Source organism: Mastacembelus armatus, chromosome 23, assembly GCF_900324485.2.
Source record: "Mastacembelus armatus chromosome 23, fMasArm1.2, whole genome shotgun sequence".
Classification (NCBI taxonomy): domain Eukaryota; kingdom Metazoa; phylum Chordata; class Actinopteri; order Synbranchiformes; family Mastacembelidae; genus Mastacembelus; species Mastacembelus armatus.
The window spans coordinates 7,764,015-7,782,845 of record NC_046655.1 but is presented as its reverse complement, the minus strand read 5'-3'; the positions used below and the strand labels follow the sequence as shown (position 1 = coordinate 7,782,845).

Sequence of the window (18,831 nt, the reverse complement as noted above, 5' to 3'; positions counted from 1 at the left end):
TGCATCATCTATTCTAAGACAAAAACTGGTTTAGTGCCACCATTACCATATATCATTATATAGAAAACTTGGCAGTTGAATGTGGCTTGTTCCACGTTCTAACAAATCAAGCATCCATCACTTATAAACGACAGAGATACATAGATAAATTCTTTGTCAGATTCTCAATCTGAAATTTGTCTTGCATAAAAAGAACAGGAGCTCCATTATAACACAAAATACATTAACATAAGACATAGACATTCAATACCACTTACTCGCTGTTATGACGCCCACGTTATAGATTAAACTCCTTATTTAGTTTTAGGATTGACTGATGGACAAATGAATGTTTTAGTCTAACCTTATTAGAGCGTGTAACATATAGATATAATGTATATTAAAATATGCTCCACTATACTTTGCCATCAAGAACTGCACTTATTTCTGTGTTATGATATTCCCGTTTAAAACACAGAACAGAAATATAACATTACTTTTAATTAGTAATTTGGAGAATACATTCTCTTTATCTTTACTGATGCAGCAGAGCCCCAGGTCATTCTTTGCTACAGAAATATGACATCTTCCAACCTTTTCATATGAAGTTAGTTAATACCCTGGAGTCATGTAAAAATTGCACTTTGCAAATCCATTCAAATGTGAACTCAATCACTTTGTACTTAATTCAAAAACCAATTTAGCCAGTGTCGTAAATTGATGTATATAAAATTAAAGACTAGTGTCCTTGCTCTCACAAGCAGAAACTCCATCATTACAAATTCATGAATATGTACAACGCCTTTAATTAAAAATCTCATGTAATACATGTATATGCTATGTTCAGTTTAAACAGCAGAACAGGTGTTTTTTCTCTCCTTGCCTCAACCACTGATATACTGTTTTTTTAACATATCATGTTGCTGACAGACATTTCATTCCCATTTCCATTACACATATGGTTCAAAAATACAATGCTGTAACATGATTGCAGTCCATTTTATACGGTTCATTTGGTTCAGTGACCTGGTCTGGTACAGTGCAGAAACAGCCTATGGTGCATTTTACTCTGAAAGTCTGCTTCAAATAGGATTAGATATCTCGAAATACTATGATGACTAATTCAGGGCCCCTAGGGTTGGGAGTGGGAGATAAATCCTACTGCTGTTTCATGGTCATGTCATTGTGGACTTTAAAACAAGCAGGATCATAGTGGAGGAACAGACACAACCACGTCCCCTGAGATACACAAGGTTTAAGACACACATTTACTGTACATTTCCATTTCAAATTAAAGTTCTCACTTGTAAACATGGATTCTAGTTATTTTAGGATGTGAACTCTGTCAAGTCATAACTGATGTTTACAATTAGGTTGTTTTCGCAAATGCAAGCAGTAGTTCAGGTCAAACAGACATCAGACTTAAAGAGGAAATAATTTTGTTGTTGTGTAACAAGGTAGTAAAAAAACGTCATCCATGGAAGTAGTGAAAAAAAAGTCACTGCTAAGACTAAGTTAAAGAAACATACAGCTCTTCAGGAGGGTGATCTGGTGGGAAAAGTGCTTGACTCCTAATGGGAAACTTAAAAGTGCAGCTATGTATTTGAACAGGCAGCATGTGGTAATAAAAAAAAATAAAATAAAGACGCTGTCCTTTTCTGAACCCAAGTAAGTCACCACAAATCATAAAAAATTCTAATGTTGGGTGAGCGACTGTCTCACTCAAAATCTTGGGTATATGCCAGTAATGAATAGTATAGCCACTGAAAATCATTGCTCCATTAAAGCTTTCAGGTGCTGCAAATTCAGGTGGTCGTACAGCACCACCAGGGGGAAATAAGATAATCAGATCTACAACTGTAAAAGAAAATATGGTGTTGCAGAACACTACCAATCAAGTTGTGTAAAATGAATGCCTCTGTCTTATATATTGTTCGTGTAGGAGCGTGTGCCACATATCTCTAGAAATGACTCTGTGGTAACAATTTAAAACACATGCACAACCACAGTCTGACTGCAGTGTTTAAAATCAGACGAACATGGATGAAATATAATTTTCTAAAGCCTTCTGTTTCTCTTTAAAAGCAGCCCCATCTCTCTTCAGGAGAGCGATCTCTGCCTCCAGAGCATGGATTTTAGCCACAGTGCTTGCCTCTCTGCGATCCAATTCCATGATCTTTGCGTGCAAACTCAAGATCTTGCTCCAAAGCTGATCTTTGTCCGTGTCTGGTCTGCAGTATGAGTGCTCGTAAGCAAAAATGTGCTCACCCTCACTGGGTTCCTTCTCCTCTGAAAAGCAGTCCAACGATTTGTCTTTGATCATTTCTACAGGGACAAAGCCGAAAGTCTGGTCTAGTGCTGCTTGGAGGCCAACTCCGATCCCACTTCCTTCAGCATCGGGGGACGGTAGTCCTGACTCACAGCACAACGCGGTCACAGTCGAGCCAATCTCATCTACACTGTGGGACTTGATGTATGCGGACGGTGTGAGGCAGGATGCTGCTGTCATGCCACTATCACCTGGTACCTCACAGGCAACAGTCTTTATCGCTGAGATGCCAGCACTGGACACCACAGGCGATTCAAAAATGATCTGTGTGTGCTCGGCAGCAGTGTTTGTTGTACTTGACTGGGGCTGTTTGCACGCTCTGCTCAGAATGAGTGGCCTCTTACTGAGAGTAGAGTCAGATACCGTGGGCTCAGCGTCCTCGTCTGCAGTCCTGGGTTTGGCCTTGGGGTTCCTTTTAATGACGGACACTTTTTTCCCACCATCCTGAAATAAAAGAAGGATTTTCATTAGAGATTATCACAAAGCTGCACGCCTATTAAGAAAGTGATAGCAAAAAAAGTCACTGCAGAAAAAGAAACATCTAGAAAAGATTTGTTCAGAGCTTGTGTTGTAAGACAACTACATGTTCAGTTGAAAGAAACAGGGTTGGGATGGCTGTGTTCTTGAGGTAGCGGATGCCCCATCGAATATCGAAACAGTCCTCTGTAAAGTGCTCGCTGCACACATACTGATGTCGACTTGGGGTCCACTCCCCCTGTTTAATATTGCCCATCCATTTCTGAAGCCTGGGCTCATCGTGCAGGGGAAACCTATGGGTGGGGGGGACACAGAGAAAAGAGTCAGAAACATAAATGACTTGAAACTGAAACTGTCAAACGCTGTGATTAATGCAAATTTACTCCAACAATATCACAGACTCTTCTTGTATCATCAGAGTAGGTAATCTTTCATTCAACAGATAAGGTTAGTACACAAGAAGCACCTGCAGCTAAACTAAACAAACAAAATCATAGACACAGCAGAGAGCAAACAAAACATACGGGTAGAAGCTAATTCTCTTGTTGGCTTTTTTAAATGCCGTCCTCCCGCGGTTTCTGCAAGCTTTCACAGCGCAGTACCGTGGCATAGCTGCAGTGAAACGACATGAAAACCCTTTACAAAAACACGATTGTTGCTAAAAATATTTTAGAAAACATAAAGTAGCTTGTGAACTGTCACTTCCGAGTTGTCGCTACCATAGCGGAAATGACGTGTTATCTCTTTTATTTATCAAGATAGTTCAAGTACCTTCTATGACTACAAAGACGTTGTACGACTACGTAATTAAATACATTATAATTACAAACGATAACGCGTTTTCGGATTTTAAATGCCCAACAAACAAGCACACCGTATATATATCTCCTAAATACTACCATTTACTTGCGAAGCATGTTTAGGTGTCATACTTCAATTGACAGGAGAAGACGGAAGTACAAGCAGGTCACCAGCTCGCTTTGCTTGTATTTTTTTTTATGACTGGCTACCCCCTTTCTCCACGCGCTCGCTGTTTCGACCAATCGCAGAGGTCTGAGTCATTGTGTGCAGAAATCAGCCAATAGCGTTGCGAGTCGTGGTGTTACAGCTCAGGAATGCAGCTCGTCAACAACGGTTAGCTTTCGTTTCACGTCAGCTGGAGCTGTCGGCGGCTGATAGAAGTACACTCTCCTTAGCCTGTTTCACACCCTGTCCCCAGGTAATTCCTCTATTTCACTACGCATTTGTTTTTTTTGTCTGCACCTGGGCACAAACTACAGAGTTTGGTTGATAAGCGGATTTAACTGGGGTTTTCCCTTGTTCCACTAAAACTGTGACTTGTCATTTTCTTGCGTGTAACGTTAACGTCTACCAGCTAACATTTGTTAATAACGCCATGTAAGCTAAGCTTTGCCCTGTTTGTTACTTGAATAGTTGACGTTACAGCATTAACTGCTGTTTTCACAGCCCCAAAGGTGCCAAAACCAGCGGTATGGCCACAGCGCAGTCGGTGCTGCTGCTAGCAGTAAATATCCTGCTGATATCGGAGTTCATCCTGGCCAAAAGAGACTACTACGAGATATTGGGGGTCCCCAGAGATGCGACTGAGCGCCAAATCAAGAAGGCCTTCCATAAACTGGCCCTGAAGTACCATCCTGACCGAAACAAGGACCCAGACGCTGAGGCCAAATTTAGAGAAATAGCAGAGGGTGAGTGAGTCATTCCGTAATACTTTGCAGTGCGTACATGCTTAAATCTTACCTGTATTAGTTTGAAAGGCGTCTGGTAGTTTTTCTCTGAAAGAGAACAATACCTGTTGGCACGTTTTTCCTTCCCAGTGGTCCTTTTTTAGAATAAACTCTAGTGGAAAGGTGAACAATTTAAGCCTATGTATGTGAAATAGAAACACTCATGACTTTAAGCATATGTTGTATACTACAGGTGCCTAACTGGAATAGATGTAGTTGACCTCCTACAGGACATTTCTCTTTTGTTTTATAAGAAATGAGTAATGAAGGTGGCATAATGTGGCTTAAAATGGTGAAACCGTTTAGAAGCCTTTAATCTACTGTATCATAGCGTCAGTGATGTAATGCCTATCTTTCTTTTCCAGCATATGAGACGTTATCAGATGATAAGAGGAGGAGAGTGTATGACCAGTCTGGCCATGGCCCATCACTGGGCGATGGTTACAGAAGAGGAGGAGGTGGCAACTATAACTTCAACCACAACCACCACTTCAACTTTGATGACATTTTCAGAGACCATGATCCTTTTGCTCAGCAACACCACCATTTTCACTCTCACTCTCACTCCCATTCCCATCCCCACCCCCACCAAAAGAGACACTTTGACAGCCACTTCCAGGCCCACCGTGAGGCTATGAACAGGCAAAGGAGGCAGTTCCAGCAGGGGGCCTTTGGTGGAGGACTCTTTGATGATATGTTTGAGGACTTAGAGAAGATGTTCTCCTTTAACACACACAGTACCAGGACTGAAAGCAGATTCCAGGGCTCAAGCAAACAGCACTGCAGGACAGTGACCCAGCGTCGGGGAAACATGGTGACCACCTTCACTGACTGCTCCTGAGACAAACAGAAAACATGGCTTTACAGACAGCCGCCACTTGGGACACTGTCAGGGATTTGTGGTTTTGGAATTTAATGCTAATTTATCACTAAAGATGTAATCGAGAATGATTTTGTGTGGCTTTTGTAATTTTCTGTATGTAATTTCCTCTAGGAACAAATATCCAAGATAGCCTGATAAATGGCTGCTTCCAAGCAATAACATACTCATATGATTGCTCATAGCATGATAGTAAGCCCTAGGTTCATTCAAATACCTCCACCTTATTGAGCTTTTCAATTTAAACAAGTTTACCTGTGTTAAATTTTTATGATGGTACAATCTACTTAACTTAGGTAAGGCCTAAGGTTGAGAATGGTGTGGCAATATATAAACATCACAATTGTTCACATTCTGCAGCTACTGAGGCCAAACCATTATTTTGTTCTCAACATGAACATTTAGCTAATATAAAACCAGGCTGTGTTGAACTTAGCATTATGTACTCTAGATTTGTGCATTTTGTTTGTTGGTTTTTATCAGTTTAAAGATTACATGATTACATAAGTAAATCTGAAACATTTGGATTTAAAGCACTAGCATCAGTTTTTGCTGATAAAATGGAGCTTCACATCCTGACGTGTCCAAGTGGGTCATCATCAAATGTTACCTCGTTTTATTTTCTTTCCAGACACGCAATCTACCTTCACTTAGTCAGCGAGGAAAATCACATCAGTCCCATGACAAATACTGGTTAATGTAGCCACAGGCAAAGTTTGTGTACACTTCACCACATTTGTAACCAGTTGTTGTTAATGGTTATGAGCCCTGGGGTTATTTGCCAGTGAAGCTGAATGGCCTGAAAAGTTTCCTGAACTGATTGTAATGTGCAATATTTAGCACCTTTGCTCTTCATGTTGCCTATCCTTCATAGACAGTGCTATGGTAATGTCATTGTCTAATGTCTGCACTTTGTGTGAAAGCGTGAGTGTGTGTATGTGTGAGTGCTTTGAATGTTGATTGGTAGGATAATGTGTGAAGAATAAAGAATTGCAAGAACAACTTGTTGAACAATGTGTTTTGTAATGGAGAAGTAGGAGAAAAGCATCTATTCATCATAAAAAGAAATATGTTTTGGGAAAAAAAACCTATTGTTTGCAGCATGAATAATGAAATCCAGGTTACTAATACAAATTTAGAATCTGATGGGTAGTAGATAGTTCTAATTCATTAAAGTAGGACTAGGAGCTAAAAATAAAAATATGATTTTTTTTTGTTTTAGTCTGCTGTACATTATAAGAAGCTCCTCTTACGTACTTAGCTCTACATCAAGAGAGACAGCAGTGTTTCATAATCTACCCAAGTGATTTTCTACAAAGTTGCTGTTCAGATCAGCATCCAGTAGAGAGCGTAATTTCACAATGTACTGTAGGAGGGAGGTGTTTAAGACACCGATTGCAACAGCCTGTGAAAGCAAAATGTAGATACTGGATAAACGGTATTATAAATTGTCAAAAAAAAAGTCAATGTGAGTTAGAAAATATTTTAGAAAGAAACTAGATTAATCAAAGCTTGGCAAAGCACACATTATGATCTACTTATAGGGAGCATGGTAAGAAATTAGCATTTCTTCTTTTTTGCTTCAAACCTAAACCTGATGAGGTCATTTATAGAAGTGATAATTACAGAAGATTACCTAAACATTTTATAAAATGCCAACTCACCAAAACAACATGGGTGAAAGTTGCTACCAAAGTTCTTAAAGGCTGCTCTGGAAAAAAAAAAAAAAGGCATATGCCCAGGTGTTTGCACCTTACCTGTAATTAGGCCCGAGCACCGACCGAAGGTCAAGGCGCAGGGATTATTGTTATTACTCAACGTGCAAGGGACGACTAAGCGAACGGGGGGCCACTTCAGGCAGCGTCTAAGTGTTGACCCACACCCCACCATGACGTAGCAATGCGCGACACATGTTTATTCTTCATGTCGGGCCAAGCAAAAACACTTATGTCGACGTCACATGACCAACAGGAAGTCCACCAGTTGGGAGTTTAACTTGAGATCATTGGGTTCGCTGTTTTTGCTCACCTCGAACTTGAACGAATTCCTCCTTGGGCCTTTTGATCGAAAGAGCCCATTCCTGGGCAGCCAAACTTATCCAAATTTCGAAATTAATATTTACGGTTTTCCTTTGAGGGACGCGGAAAGTTGACGTACGTTTTTGGCACCTTCAAGCTGTGATAGATCGCACACGCATTGTCGGATTTGAATCTGACCAATTGATGAATTTTAGACCCCGGGGGGCTGAATCAAGGTGATTGAACAAAATCACAGTAGGTGCTATAGCGCCCCCTGTACAATGTTTTGAAAATTTGAATGGAGAGCCAAATTTTAGTTTGTCAGAACTTTACCAAATTTGGTACAAAAATCCAATTGGACCCATGCTCTATTTTCAACGCTGTTGCCTTGCCGGTGACCTGAAGTGCCTTCCATTGTTCCATTGTTTTCCTATGGGAAAGCTGTACTGAGAGATGAAATCACATGGACAGCCAAAATTTAGTTTGTCCAAAATGCACAAACTTGTCCTAAAATCCATTAGGGTGTGATGATCAAAAAAGCCAATCAGACCCATGCTCTATTTTCCACGCTGTTGCTGTGACGATGACCGAGAGTCACCATTGCTTTCCAATGGGAGTTTTAAACTTAAAGGTGCAATAGTTGAATAAATATCCAAAATTTAGTTTGTCAGAACTGCACCAAACTTGGCTTAAAAATCCATTAGGGCATCCCGATCAAAAAAGCCAATTGGACCAAAATCCCCCACCTCAGCTTTGGTAGTCCTGTCAAATGAAAATGTAGGACAATAAATGTGTAGGATTCTTGCTCTGCATGTGTCCACGGGTGTGTGCAATGGTGTGTGTGGCTGAATATGTTTGTTAATGTCTTAATATGTGTGTCGGTGTGTTTTTGTGTCTCAGTACATCTGGAAATGTGCGTCTGTTCGAAGTTGGGGCCCGCGGCGGATCGCTCTTGGAGGCGGTCCGCTGAGGGAGGCGGTTCGCTCGAGTCGAGGGCCGTTCATCGCCGCTTGCTGTTATATTTAGACTTGTGCTCAGGTTGAATCTGGGTGGAGCTACTTTAACTGTTTAAACCTCATGAACCAATGGAGTCAGATAAATGTTTAATCAGGCAATTCATACTCGATGTCCTCAGATTATAAGAGATGAACAGATGTGTGATGTGAAAACAAGCAGGTGTGTTTATTAACTAGAACCTTTAGCAAATCATGTAACTGAATAAACTCATTCTTCACTTTACATGTTAAGAGATGAAATTAAATGATCTATTCAGTTTCTGCATCTAAGCCATGTTGTTATGTAACAGGCTGCATTAAACCTACAGTGAGGAAGAGTTAATGTCTAATGGAAGAATGCATTTAACATGATCTGATCTCAAACACTAAAAATCTGTAGCTGTAAATGATCGTGTTATATTATCAGTTGCTGTTGGCTGGAGGCTAAATGGAAACTACATGATAACTGATTTCATGATGCAGTATCCCTCAAAGCGGTGACATTTTACACTTACTCAAAGATGAAGCTACAATGCTGCACTTTCACTGATTATTAACCATAAATAGGTGTGAGCTTCATGCAGTCTTATGATAGGCTTAAATTAACTTTTACAAAAAGAAATTTCCTTGAGCAGTCAGAGAAGACACAAACAACTTGCGCCTGACTGGTCAGAAGTCTGGCACATATTTCACACTCTGCAGTTACAAATCTAATATGGTCACATTTAGTGCTGATTCATGCCTGTTGTGCCTCTATCTGGACTTTAATGTTTCTGTGGCCTGGATGAAGGGCGTGTATAGAAGAGTAGGAAAGCCACACACACTTTGTTTCCACGAACCCCTCCTCTCTGATTCTTACGCCTGCCTTTTTTCTGAGTGCAGCAAAGCAAAGAGCCCACTTGTAAAAATAGCTGCTCAACTGAGAACTGCGACAGAAGATCACCAACATGATACCTGCAGTTACACTCAACACTGGAGCAAAGATGCCTATTGTGGGTCTTGGAACATGGAAGGTAAGAGCCACTGATTTATGTACTTTTAGCAGCTCTGTGGCAGACTGGTGCCCTGTCCATGCTGACCATGCCTCTCACCAAATGTTCACAGAAAATAGACAGTTGAATGAATTTGATATTTGGCCTCTCTACCTAACATTCAGTGGTTCACTGATATGTATTAACTGTGCTAATGTGTCTTAATTACTGTACCTGCAAACTATAGGTTTAAAGAGGTTTCTGACTCTCCCAACACTTCACTGCACAGCAACCTCTGCTTCATGAGATCAGTGTAGCAGAAGTTACACAATGTAAATATATCTTTACTAATGTGTATCTATGTATTATCTCATCCTTGTAGTCAGCCCCAGGAAAGGTGACCAAGGCTGTGAAGCTGGCTATAAGTGCTGGTTGCAGACATTTCGATGGTGCTTATGTGTATGAAAATGAAGAAGAAGTTGGGGCTGGACTGAAGAGTATGATTGACAAAGGAGTGGTCAAAAGGAAAGATCTGTTCATTGTCAGTAAGGTATGGTTCAAACAGTAAACCCACACTATAGATATGCTAATCATTAAAGATAATGACAAACTACAGTATATATATATATATATATATATATATATATATATATATATATCATTGGTTTCTCATTTGACCCTTAGACCCAGGAAAGTAGAGTGAGTGATACGATTATAGAGAAACACATGTAATGTATAATCTGTGCACAGACCTAGAGAACAGACATGGAAGTCAAGACTCTCTCCTGTAATACCTCACTATAGTGTTCTCAGCAGGCCTGGCAGCATGCCCCTCTCTATGCTGCACACAATCCCTATTAAAATCTCTGCCTTTCAGTTATGGTGCACCTTCCACCTTCCATCTCTGGTGAGGGGAGCCTGTGAGAAAACCCTCAGTGATCTGAAACTGGATTACCTGGATCTCTATCTGATGCACTTCCCCATGGGAGCTAAGGTTCACATGTCATTGTCCTTGCCATAAACCAGTGCGGCCTGACTGGCCTCTGTTATCTGTCTAATCAAACAGGTGACATTTATGTAACATTTACATGTCGTGGACTTTCTGAATTTTCTATTTGCTTTCTTTTTGCCACTACAGCCAGGTGACGAGCTTTTTCCATCAGATGAGAATCAACAGCTCATTTCTGATGGTAGCAACTTCCTGGACACCTGGGAGGTAATTTAAGTGCAGATGAATGTGTAATTATCAACCCCTGTGATACATCACTAATACCAGTGTGTCATGTGTCTAAAAGGCTATGGAGAAGCTGGTAGATGATGGACTGGTTAAAGCTATTGGCATCTCCAATTTCAACAAAGACCAGATTGAAGCCCTACTCAACAAGCCAGGCCTGAAGTACAAGCCTGCCAACAACCAGGTGCATGACACAATTTCCACTGTGCAAGATAACACATTGCAAAGGTAGCACAAGAAGAAAATGAAAAGCTAAAGTGCTTGGGTGTTTCTCCAGATTGAGTGCCATCCATACCTGACCCAGGAGAAGCTGATCAACTACTGCCACTCAAAGGGCATCTCAGTGACTGCCTACAGCGCCCTGGGTTCTCCAGACAGACCCTGGTGAGAGCCACCTACAGCAGCAATGTTACATTTACACGTCAAGAATAGTAGCTATCATTTGTTCTGTTCTTATATCCAAAAGGGCTTCATCTGATAAAGCCTGTCTGCTCGAGGATCCCAAGATCAAGGCCATTGCTAGCAAGTACAACAAGACTCCAGCACAGGTGAGAAAGAATCTTATATACTGTATAATGTATATAAGCATTAAAAATCCAATTAAAAATCATAAAAAAGGACAGAACTGCTTTGTACTGCTTTAATATACATCACTAGTGAGTTAGTGAGGATGAAGTCAGTGCACTCACATGATGGATGAAAAGGTTTGTTATGAAACGCTAACCATGCAAGGCAAGGCCTTGTGTGGTGAGCCACCAAAAATGTATTTATGCAAAGATGCCTGAATATGCATTAACAATGCTTTGTTTTTGTTTTTTTTAACTCCAGGTTCTCATCAGGTTCCACATCCAGAGGAACGTGATTGTTGTTTTCAAGTCAGTAACACCCCATCGAATTAGGGATAATTTACAGGTATAGCAAACTTCAGAAGCTAATTATTTATCCGGTCTGCACATTCAAACAGTTTGTCAGATCTATGCTTAGTTAAGTAAAAAGAAGTTAAATGAGTAAAAACAGATATAAACTAGTTATTTTTGGGTGTGCATGTTGATTGCATAGTTCAGGTCTATGGTCTGTTTCAGGCTGTGTGTATTGCTTATCGGTTTTGTTTTTTTTCCCCTTTCAGCTGTTTGACTTTGAGCTGAGCAAAGACGACATGAAGACGTTGTTGAGCTTGAACATGAATTGGAGAGCATTCCCAATAACATGGTGAGTAAGGGCAGGAAAATCATAGGGGACTAAATATGGGACTATTACCTTATCGTTTGGGGTGAACTATCTTAAACTCAAGTCATGCGTGTTGCCTGTCTTTTCTCTACAGGGCTTCGAAACACAAAGACTTCCCCCTGAACACAGACTACTAACTCATCAGACATTATGATTCATCCTTTGCATCACAGCCTGATTAACATTCTCTACCAGTTGTGCTTGTGAACTGCTGTTTAGAATGTCAAACACAATATGTTGTGCAGCTATTACACCACTTGTTTTGTTAAAATGTAGTGACTGTATAATTTCATTACATAGGATGAACGTAATTGAAAATAAGCATTATAAATGCTATTCTTCAACTGGAGAGACGGACAGATCTGCAGCATTTTAAACCACCTGAAAACACTGAAACAATTGTCTCATTATGTTGACACTGAAGCATGGGCTCATTTCGGACCTAATACAAGTTTTTTATCCAGGAAAAAAAAAAAAAAAAATTGCATGAATTTTTTTTTTTTTTATAAACAGAGAAAAATCCAGAAAAGGGGATCTAGGTCAGGGCTGTTCAGAAGATACTAGATGCTCCTATAGGAAATGGGACAATCCTGTTGTGTTAGATAATAAAATTAAACAAAACCAAACCAGTCAGAATAGCTGAAGGACATCTTCTTCCAGAAGGACAAAGGCAGGCTCTGTCATCTTAATGCCTGCCCAGCAGTCAGTCTGGCCCACTAAAAACTATGTTACAATAATTAGGGTTTAAAACTGCTAATATTAACCCTTATTTAATGCAACATTTATTTAGTGCTCATACTGTTAATTTACTGGCTCGACCTTTTCAGGATATATTTAACTCCTGTGCTGATGCTTCATTTCTTAATGTATCTGATGCATTTAATATATGTGAAGCACTTTGAATTTCCTCTCTATCTTGCTGTAAAAACTTTGTTTTTGGCAATACAAGTAAAATCCAATTAAAAATTTGACCTGATCATGATTCACTGTTCATACTGGTTGAACTTGACATCAGTCCTCCTGGCTCCTCAGACTTCATGGAATTAACTTACTTACAGTCTGGAGTCTGTTTAGTCTTTATCAGCCTTAATTTCCTGTCAAACAGAATATTAATAAAAGCTCATAATGTTGTTTCATACTTACATTTAACAGCAGCTTTTGAAAGTGAGGTCGTCTGACCCCTTGTGGCATTTTAGACAAACAGCAAACATACACACGTTCGAGTTATTTTTAACTTTCACCAACTTTTTATTTTCTCCGACAGGTCTTTACTGTAATGCTTAAAAAAAAACAGCTGAGATGTGAAAGTGAGCATAGCAATTGCCAAATATGACTCAAAGCAGAAAGCACTTAAATCTCAAGAAGTTCAGTATTTCAGATAATGCTGCAGTCAAAGTTATGCCCTAAGGGACCAATACTTCTGCCCCACAGTGATAAAGTAGTCAAACTTCTGTGACAGAAATTAGGTGTAAAAACAGGTAGCACTAAAATAAAAAAGTTATTTGCTTCATGTTACTACCAGCTAAGAGACAGACAGGATGGAAACTGACTCCATAAGGAAAATGTCAATACTTGATTCGACCATTGTAAGAGCTCATACCTGTAATGAATTTTATTGTCATTACTTGACCTTGAGTGTAAATACTGTACATCTGGAGTGTGTAAACTGTATGGAGACATGATCAGTAACAAAATTCGGCTTTTTCTTGTCCTGAGAACTCTAACATGAAAATATCAATCTGACATGAGGCCACATTAGCACAGCTCTTAAGGACAGGGAACCCAGGATTTTAAAAGGGTAAAGAAGCAAACTGCTGCACCCACTAAGATCAGCACTGATCCTCTCAGTATTCAGCATTGAAAGGATAGTCCTTGTGCTTTGTGCTCCTACAGAGGGGAAAAAAAACAGGAAGGGGAAATTCAAGTCAAGGCTGCCTGGTGCATATAAACAAACCAAAAAAAAAAATAGTTCAAGAAATAGACACTGATAATTGTTTTTACCATTGCATTGGACAGACTCTCCAATTCCTGTTGAATCCTAATATGGTCTTCATTTCCTCCTCAGTTAGTTCAAAGTCAAACACCTGCAAAGATTTGGCTCATGCATGAGCCAAAAAATGAAGTGAGCGAAGCAGATTGAGGTCTAATCTTAGAAATCATCTCAACAGTTTGCAGCTAATTACCTGGAAATTCTCCTGAATGCGCTGAGGTGTGACTGATTTAGGGATCACAACCATGTTCCTCTGGATGTGGAAGCGGATCAGGACCTGGCAAAGAGAAAGTGTATTAACACAGAGACGATTAGTGGTTGAATAACAGTAAGGGTGATGTGAAGGGTATTTAGATCAACCACTTATTTCGCTCTTGATCAAGAATAAACTCAAGAGATGTTCTTTAAGACATGAACAGGAATTCTTTTTCAAAAGTGTTTAATTTAATTTTTTCTTAGTTCGTGCTGCACCTGAGCAGGTGTCTTCTTGTGCTTCTCAGCAATGGCCTTGATGTTTGGGTCCTCCAGAAGTGAGGGGTCCTCTGGTTTAGCCCTGCAGTTTAAATACATCATCCAGTACAAACTATCATGTTGCTGACAATTGACAGTACACAAGATAATAGAAATGCTTCAGCAAACAGCTTTACCAGAGACACTTAAGTTGGGCATCTATGAAAAACATTCATTACCTGTACACGCCTTTTTACAAAGCAACATGACACCAAAAAGGACTATAACTAATAATAAACAGAGCCAAGCTGTACAGAAAGAGGAACTACAGTCACAACTTGAAACTAACCAAAGCGACATGACACACCCAGTGGAGTTTTACCAATACTGACATGGCAACCAAACAAAAATGTGCCATTTTGTAGTAGTCTGGAGATAGATATTTAAAAAAATACAACATTTTACACTTTCGCATGCATTGTGTTAATGTCACAGCTGTGACTGTCTAGGTTTACTGACCAGGGTCTGTCAGGGGAGCCCAGAGGACTGTAAGCAGTCACTGTGATGCCCTGAGAGTGGCAGTAGTCGATCAGCTTCTCCTGGGTCAGGTACGGGTGGCACTCCACCTGGTGGAACAAATACACAAGCACAGTGGGAAACACTGGGTATCACGCCATAGTTTCTGCAAACCACAGAATAAATACTAAGATGGCTACACATTTTTCATGACATTTAAAACGTGGGCTTTGCTATAAACAATACAATGTACAGATGTATTTGTATATGTAAATGCAAACTGTCCTAGTTTTGAAATATTTTCTACACACATTTGACAGTAGCTTCAGTGCAGTGTTTAATCTGTTATCAATGACACAGCTCTGGAGTCCAATCACTGACCAGTAAAATACTCAGCAACTTTTAGTCATAGTAACATGATTTAATACTTATAATATAATGTCACAATTTGTGATATTTGGGTTCCTAAGAAAATTTCTACTTTGCTAAAGTGACAGAAATAAGTGAGAATCATGTATGCAGGGTAAGGACAAGGTGTAAATGAATGAATGGCATATCTGCAAACATCTAACCAAATCAACTTGGACTCCAAAGCAAAAAAAAAAAAAAAAAAAAAAATCTACACTGTCATTGATCATGTGGTTTAAAATATTCTACAAAAGTTCATAAATGATACACCACAGAACATTTATGTGATTTCAGTACTTGGCCTCATTTTATGGATATATTCACTCTTCCTCTCTCTCTTTATATATAATTTTGTTCTGTGTTTGGAGTGTAATGATGCTGTAATCAGACACACAAAATAACCAGATAAACCAAGACATTAATGGTGAATGATGCCTCTGGAAAACAGCAAAAAAACAAGGTCACTTCAGCTAATTGGTCCAGCCTGAGGGGAAACTGCTGTGCCCTTTTACAAATTAAGCAGCCATTTATTTCTTAGGCCTTATAAGAGCAGACAGATAATGTCATTATGGCCTTTTGCCTTTAAAGCAGCAGCAATCATGAAATGTTTCTTTTTTTCTTGCTGCTCTTGAATCAAACATGCTAGATCTTGAAAGGCTGAATATGTCAGTTTAAACAGCAGCTGGTCTCTACAGTTGCCAAGTGAAATGCTGGTTCTGCAAATGTGTATCAGACAGAAATGTCACAGCAAGGTGCCTTCACTTAAATAAGCAAATCCTTTAGTGTACCTGGTTGTTGACAGGCTTGTACTTGAGGCCTGGCTTGTTGAGAATGGCTTCAATCTGCCCCTTGTTGAAGTTGGAGACACCAATAGCTTTCACCAAACCAGCATCCACCAGCTCTTCCATCCCCTGAGAAATGTGACCAGAACTTGTGTTTACAGAGTGTGGCTACTAAACCTGAACTCCTTTTTTAAAAAAAAAAAAAAACTTGATCTTGACGATTCCCAACATGTTTTTTCCTGTTTGCATGCTTATGCCTGATATAAGTGAGGTGTTGTGTGATGATCTCACCTCCCAGGTCTCCAGGAAGTGAGTATTATCACTGATAGTATCTCCTGAGCTGTCTGTTGGAAAGAGCTCACTGCCAGGCTGCAACACAAACAATGGTTTACTCTTATGTAACTATGAATTAATAACTTCAAAACTATGACCGCAGATTCCACGGACTCAAAACAATTAGCATACAAAGATTTACATATTTCTGGGAGAATATACCTTGAAACCCATGGGCCAGTGCACTAGATAGAGGTCCAGGTAGTCCAGTTTAAGATCACTGAGAGTCTTCTCAATGTTTTTCCTCACCAGGGCCTTCTCATGAAAAGTGGACCACAGCTGTGAAACATAAGGACTGGGTAGTCAGTGAGCAATCCTACATGCTTCTTGGGGGAGAAATGTGGACATATGTGGTGTGTGGGTGGGTGTGTGTGTGTGTGTGTGTGTGTGTGTGTGTACTACAAGCACAGCTTGGATTCGGATCGCAGCTCACCTTGCTAACTATGAAAAGATCCTCTCTCTTGACCACGCCATCCTTGATCATGGCCCTGACACCTTCTCCCACTTCTGCCTCGTTCTTGTAGACATACGCTCCATCGATGTGCCTGTAGCCAGCCAAGATAGCTGCTTTCACAGCTTCTGTGACTTTACCTGTGGGAGACTAATACGCAGGGTTGGCTAGTTACAACTAGTGTTGACCAGCACTGGGTACAGATGTACCCAGCACCTCCGTGCACCATAAACACACCTTGGTAAATATTTATATGCATACTTATGTTACTGTACAGATTATGCAACAGGGCTGGGCTCAATTTGTAGCACCGGCACCCAGAGGTGCTAGTCAAAACTGTAAGTTAAGATATCTGCAGTTACATTTTGACTAGTCAAAAGTCGAATTACAGATGTTTTATTGGACTTTTGACTAGTCATAGTTCCGATTAAAGATATTTGTAATTTGTCACATTTAGGAGATGTCTTAGATATATTTGGGATTGTGACTACTTTTAATTAGTCAAAATGTCATTTTAAATATCTGAAATGTAATTACGGATATTCAAGTGAAATCTATTTGATGTTAACAGTCACAACATTTACGTCTCCTGGTGGTTTGGCAATGAGGACCCTCAGTAAAGCTGTAACGGCTTCTATAACACGGGGCCCTACATCAGGCTGTCAGCAAAAATGCCACAGCACATACAACCCAACCAGAGGTGGACGCCCAAAGGTGCCACTCTGGGTGTGGCTGGAAGACAATGGCCTTTGTCTAACAACGAGCATAAGTTCCTGATTTTCTGTTTAGTTCCTTGAACAGATGATAACTAAATTAGTTTAGATTAAACTTTATTGCCACTGCACATGTTACAGTAACACAGTCAGCACCAGAAGTGCATTTGTAACAGTGACAAACATGATCACTTATGAATAACAATGCAAGAGATATATATGAGAAATACACGTTATATACACCATACTTGCCGGTGGCTGTGATTACTTTGAGAATGACAACTACTGTTCACATAGTTATGAGCATAGATTGTTATGGAGAGTGCAATGAAGGAGGCTATTGTCTAAACAGTACTACAATATATACAATACGTGAAATGTTACTAATATGAGCCTACAAACTAAGTGCAAGGGGCTGTAGAGGCTGATGATAGAAACAAAGGGATCAGATCACATGTCTGTGGGTCCCTGTCTGTGCAGCTTTTCTTAGGCAACTTCTACAAAATCGGCTCTGCAAACCTGTAGAAAGGCCTCGTATAAAAAATGTCTGCCAACACAATATACAAGCGTTTCCGCAAAGAAAGTGATATTTTTCGAGGAAAACTTCGCACTAACGAGTCACAACGCTGTTACAGCCCACAGCCATGTTTTCTGTTAGCCCTTTCCAGCTAACGCTAACTAGCACACGGTGCTCGGTGAGACAGCGGAGTAAAAATAAAACTCACTTTCCACGTCCCCAGTCCAACTATGGGCATTTGTGCCCCGGTGTTCAGCGTCACCGCAGTTGCCATTTTTCTCCCGAGGCTGAGCCGAGGCTGAGCGCATTTGACGGGAGAAATGCAGCGGAACGAGAGCGCAGGCGCCGTGGCTCAATTAACAATGCCTTTTATATTGGTCCATCCCAGAGCCTAAAAATAAACTGGAAATCTTCCATTAAAGTACCCCACAACCGCACTTTACGGGCTTTTCTCCTTATTCAGGAGGAGGCTGTCTATCAAAGTTTATAAATCTGGGTTTTTAGGCTTTTCATATACTTCCCATGGACGCACATCGGGGCCAGGTTTTTAAAAAGATCACAATTCCTCCTGCTTTCTGGATCGTTTGGTCGTTTCTCCTATTCAGCCACTAGAGGGCACCATTACCACACATAACTACACATGACAGTGTTTGAGGCTCCAGAGTAACATAACCATATCATCACATACATTAACTGAATTAGCCAATACATTACACTGTAATGTAATACTGTTTATTTCACTTACATGCACAAACCTAATACTGGGTTTAACTTTATCCATAGGAAAATTAGCAGAGGGTGTATTCATCATCC

At 40.1% G+C, this 18,831-nt stretch overlaps 4 protein-coding genes across 7 annotated transcripts; 2 read left to right on the top strand and 2 right to left on the bottom strand.

Annotated features, from left to right (window-relative positions):
• Positions 1-765: 765 nt before the first annotated feature.
• Positions 766-3,770, bottom strand: LOC113142445 (THAP domain-containing protein 5). 4 transcript variants are annotated; one of them, XM_026327487.1, is made up of 3 exons: positions 3,685-3,770; positions 2,892-3,078; positions 766-2,752 (listed from the first exon to the last, which is right to left on the bottom strand). In XM_026327487.1, the coding sequence occupies exons 2-3, from the start codon at positions 3,039-3,041 to the stop codon at positions 2,009-2,011; spliced, it is 894 nt and encodes a 297-aa protein (XP_026183272.1). In that variant the 5' UTR covers positions 3,042-3,078; positions 3,685-3,770; the 3' UTR covers positions 766-2,008. The 4 variants fall into 4 exon arrangements, with proteins under 4 accessions (XP_026183272.1, XP_026183273.1, XP_026183271.1 ...); XM_026327488.1 differs by having other exon boundaries at positions 3,718-3,765; XM_026327486.1 differs by having other exon boundaries at positions 3,692-3,759.
• A 110-nt stretch (positions 3,771-3,880) lies between these two features.
• On the top strand, positions 3,881-6,415 carry LOC113142417 (dnaJ homolog subfamily B member 9-like). The gene is made up of 3 exons (XM_026327433.1): positions 3,881-4,004; positions 4,253-4,494; positions 4,899-6,415. Exons 2-3 carry the CDS (start codon positions 4,278-4,280, stop codon positions 5,372-5,374), a joined length of 693 nt encoding a protein of 230 aa, XP_026183218.1. The 5' UTR covers positions 3,881-4,004; positions 4,253-4,277; the 3' UTR covers positions 5,375-6,415.
• A 2,870-nt stretch (positions 6,416-9,285) lies between these two features.
• LOC113142019 (aldo-keto reductase family 1 member B1-like) lies at positions 9,286-12,834 on the top strand. The gene is made up of 10 exons (XM_026326745.1): positions 9,286-9,439; positions 9,780-9,947; positions 10,275-10,391; positions 10,536-10,613; positions 10,693-10,815; positions 10,909-11,015; positions 11,098-11,179; positions 11,460-11,543; positions 11,758-11,840; positions 11,953-12,834. Exons 1-10 carry the CDS (start codon positions 9,374-9,376, stop codon positions 11,993-11,995), a joined length of 951 nt encoding a protein of 316 aa, XP_026182530.1. The 5' UTR covers positions 9,286-9,373; the 3' UTR covers positions 11,996-12,834.
• A 621-nt stretch (positions 12,835-13,455) lies between these two features.
• LOC113142298 (aldo-keto reductase family 1 member B10-like) lies at positions 13,456-18,409 on the bottom strand. The gene is made up of 10 exons (XM_026327267.2): positions 18,227-18,409; positions 16,771-16,938; positions 16,500-16,616; positions 16,296-16,373; positions 16,011-16,133; positions 14,818-14,924; positions 14,320-14,401; positions 14,042-14,125; positions 13,860-13,942; positions 13,456-13,745 (listed from the first exon to the last, which is right to left on the bottom strand). The coding sequence occupies exons 1-10, from the start codon at positions 18,290-18,292 to the stop codon at positions 13,703-13,705; spliced, it is 951 nt and encodes a 316-aa protein (XP_026183052.1). The 5' UTR covers positions 18,293-18,409; the 3' UTR covers positions 13,456-13,702.
• Positions 18,410-18,831: the final 422 nt, after the last annotated feature.